Source organism: Sus scrofa, chromosome 17 (assembly GCF_054392235.1).
Source record: "Sus scrofa isolate SSC_HxYL_T2T_F1_AM1 chromosome 17, Sscrofa_HxYL_maternal_Yorkshire_Landrace_v2.0, whole genome shotgun sequence".
Taxonomy (NCBI): Eukaryota; Metazoa; Chordata; class Mammalia; order Artiodactyla; family Suidae; genus Sus; species Sus scrofa.
In genome coordinates, this window is record NC_139399.1 from 42,613,415 (window position 1) to 42,616,864 (window position 3,450).

Here is a 3,450-nt window from a genome sequence, read left to right on the forward strand (position 1 = left end):
TAAACAGTGTTTATTGAACGATGGATGACAGAGGGAACAGTTCTTTGTCTCATTTTATAGACAGCGAAGATAGAGAGGAACTTGCTGTTTTAGGGAAGAGACCCACATCCCTGCTCATCTGCTCCCTCCAGCTCAAGTCATGCTGTCGGCAGGGTCTATGGGGGAGCTGTCTGCAGGGGGGGACTCCGTGGGTGAATCTCTTCTTTTTTTGGTGTCACTCTTGGTAGAAGTAGCGGGGTGTGTGCTCCTTCTGGAGGTCGTGGAGTTGGTGGTGGTAGAGTTCACAGTGGTGCCATTTGGGATGATGGTGGTGTTGATGCTGGCGAAAGGGTTGGTACTTTTAATTTCGGGGAGATGAGATAAAGGACGATATTTTGATGGCGTCACAACCTTGGAATTCTTGGTGATATTTTTCTTGGCGACCTCTTCAAGTGTGCGGATCATTTCATTTTGCAGGTAGCTTTTTATCAATTGAATCCCTTTTGGTCCAATACAACACTTTTTCTTTTTGCATTTATCTATCTCTTTTTCATTCACGGCACAGTGGTCTTTGCATCTCCCCAAACCCATTACACATCTTCCCAAGCCAAAGTATTCTGCACAAAGAGAAAACCAACGCCCTATGGTGAGTAACTAGAAGTGATGTTAAAACTGTTGGAGCGAGAGGAACAGAGTTAGAGGGAGTGTGCTGATGCTAAAATTTAAGGGTAGTGGTTAGGGATGTTGATGGAGGCAACTGGCCGGCCAAGAGGGTCTTGGCACACCTCCGAAATCCAAAATAAATATCTGGTCTCCCTTCACTAAGTTATTTCAAAATCTGGGGCCCGTAGAGGAAAGAAGAAAAGGGAACTGAGTTATTCGCTTCCGTATAAGATTTTAAGCCTCCCGTACAGCACCTTAGACACAATCTCTCTCCATGATCCTATGGAACATCAACAAGAGTAAAATCTGCCATAAAACTAATCTAAGAAAGGATTTCCAAAGAGAATCAATAGGACGCTCAGAAGTTCTGGCTTCTTGCCAAATCTGGCGGGCATAACTTCACCCTCCTGGATAATCGCTAGACTTGTGGTTCCTGGGGCATGATGTTCTATCATTTTCAGCCTCTCTGGACACTATGTCCCTCAGAAGTCTTATTCTTTTTTTTTTTTTTGTCTTTTGTCTTTTGTTGTTGTTGCTATTTCTTGGGCCGCTCCCGCGGCATATGGAGGTTCCCAGGCTAGGGGTTGAATCGGAGCTGTAGCCACCGGCCTACGCCAGAGCCACAGCAACGCGGGATCCGAGCCGCGTCTGCAACCTACACCACAGCTCACGGCAACGCCGGATCGTTAACCCACTGAGCAAGGGCAGGGACCGAACCCGCCACCTCATGGTTCCTAGTCGGATTCGTTAACCACTGCGCCACGACGGGAACTCCCCCTCAGAAGTCTTATTCTTTTTTTTTTTTTTTTTTTTTGCTTTTTAGGGCTGCACCTGTGGCATATGGAGGTTCCCAGGCTAGGGGTCCAATCGGAGCTACAGCCACCAGCCTATGCCACAGGCACAGCATCATCAGATCTGAGCCGCGTCTGCAGCCAATACCACAGTTCAAGGCAACACCAGATCTTTAACCCACTGAGCGAAGTCAGGGATCCAACCCGCAACCTCATGGTTCCTCGTCGGATTAGTTCCCTCTGCGCCACAATAGGAACCCCAGGAGTCTTATTCATGATCATAGCTTTAACTTCACTTCTCTGAAGAGAGCTCCCACGTTGTTATCTATGTCTTGAAATACGCTGCTTAGTTTAGTGTTTCATCTTAATCTGCTGGATGATTTTTCCATCCCAATGTTTCATCTTTTTTTCCCCCCAAATCAAGAGACTTCTCTCCTACTCAACAATTCAACCGATTTTCCATAAATCATGAGAGATTTATGTAGCACCTAATGTTCATATACATTTCAATATTGTTTCTCACCATAAAACACAATAAAATTCCTATATTTCAAGCAGCTACAGAGTTCCCGTCATGGCTCAGTGGTTAATGAATCTGACTAGTATCCATGAGGATGCAGGTTTGATCCCTGGTCTCACTCAGTGGGTTAAGGATCCTACTTAAGAGCTGGTGAACTGTGGTGTAGGTTGCAGACACGGCTTGGATCTGGTGGTGCTGTGGCTGTGGTGTAGACTGGTGGCTACAGCTCGGATTTGACCCCTAGCCTGGGAATCTCCATATGCCACAGGTGTGGCCCTGAAAAGCCCAAAAAAAAAAAAAAAATCAAGCAGTTACATTGATTAAATCTACTATCTGAGGTGGAATTCGAGGCTCAAGGTGGCTAACTGACTTCACCCAAGACAACTCAGCCATGCTTGCTTATATTACAGCCCTTCTCTTAGGGTTCCAAGATAAGAAAATTAGAAACCTCTTTATTCTTTGATTTTCCCTTCCTTGACTCATCGCCAATTATTCCGAATATATGGGTGGTTCTTTATTCTGAAACAGATCTCAATGCTTCTGTCTTCTTTTCAAAAAACAATGGCCAATCCTCTGATTTAGCCTTTTGCCACTATGTATTCCTGGATGCTCTTATAGGTAATTTGGGGGTTTCCAAGAAGACAAGGACAGAGAACTGATGAAACTTTGTAAAAATCTGAAAAAGTTGAGATGGAGAGCATAGACCTGTTTATTAGATCCTAAGAAGAAAATTTTTTGAGCATAAGGGTAAAGACTTTCTCCTTATCATACTAAAGTATAAACCAATAGGAGCTTCTACTTCAAGAGATGGTTTAAATTAGAAATAGAGCAAGAATGAAGTATATTTGGGCTGAATCCCAGATGGCTATGTAGATGGCAGGAAGACTGTTTTATACGTTGGATAGTTTCTGATTACACAAACAATACCCTGCTTTTCCTGTAGCTTCCTGTGCGTCCCCATCAGATGTAGTTTGGGGTTGGAGCCTATGGGGATATGTGGGGGATGGTGCATGACTGATTCAATAGGTAAATTTTCAGCTGTATCATTGGGCATCTCAGCTTCCAGCATCTATTTGGGTTCCCATTATCATGGACAGCCAAATCCCTGCGTCCTCACACCAATTCCTCTTAAACCCAGGATGCCACATTACCTGTGTTCACCTGGTACTGTAGCATGAGGCTGGCAAAGATAGGAAAAAGGAGCTTCATGGCTGGGTACCAGAGAGGAAGCCTTGGATCTGGGTTCGTGTTCTTGAGCTCCAGCCTTTATTGGTGTCTTCATGGCCTTAGGCTATGAGCAGTGAGGTGCAGCCAAAGCTCAGAGCGACTATTTTCTATGATTCTGTTTGAGAACAGCCTTTCCTGAACACCTCGTGCAACAAATTTCCTGTTCTTGATCTTGGGCTGAGGGTGGGGATGGGATATAAGATACATAAGATATGAAAGAAAATACAAACCATTTGCATCTCTCCTTTTTTTTTTTTTTTTTTTTTTTTG

The 3,450-nt window shown here is 44.3% G+C and overlaps 1 protein-coding gene across 1 annotated transcript; it reads right to left on the minus strand.

Moving 5' to 3' along the window:
* DEFB129 (defensin beta 129) lies at positions 1-3,178 on the minus strand. The gene is made up of 2 exons (NM_001129975.1): positions 3,105-3,178; positions 1-596 (listed from the first exon to the last, which is right to left on the minus strand). Exons 1-2 carry the CDS (start codon positions 3,160-3,162, stop codon positions 133-135), a joined length of 522 nt encoding a protein of 173 aa, NP_001123447.1. The 5' UTR covers positions 3,163-3,178; the 3' UTR covers positions 1-132.
* Positions 3,179-3,450: the final 272 nt, after the last annotated feature.

What these genes read in the sequence shown, in the direction of transcription:
- DEFB129 (NM_001129975.1), bottom strand. Translation starts at nt 3,162, where the DNA reads ATGAAGCTCCTTTTTCCTATCTTTGCCAGCCTCATGCTACAGTACCAG. An exon ending in ACAGTACCAGGTGAACACAG is followed by an intron (nt 597 to 3,104) that starts GTAATGTGGCAT and finishes CTCTTTGTGCAG; the next exon opens with AATACTTTGGCTTGGGAAGA.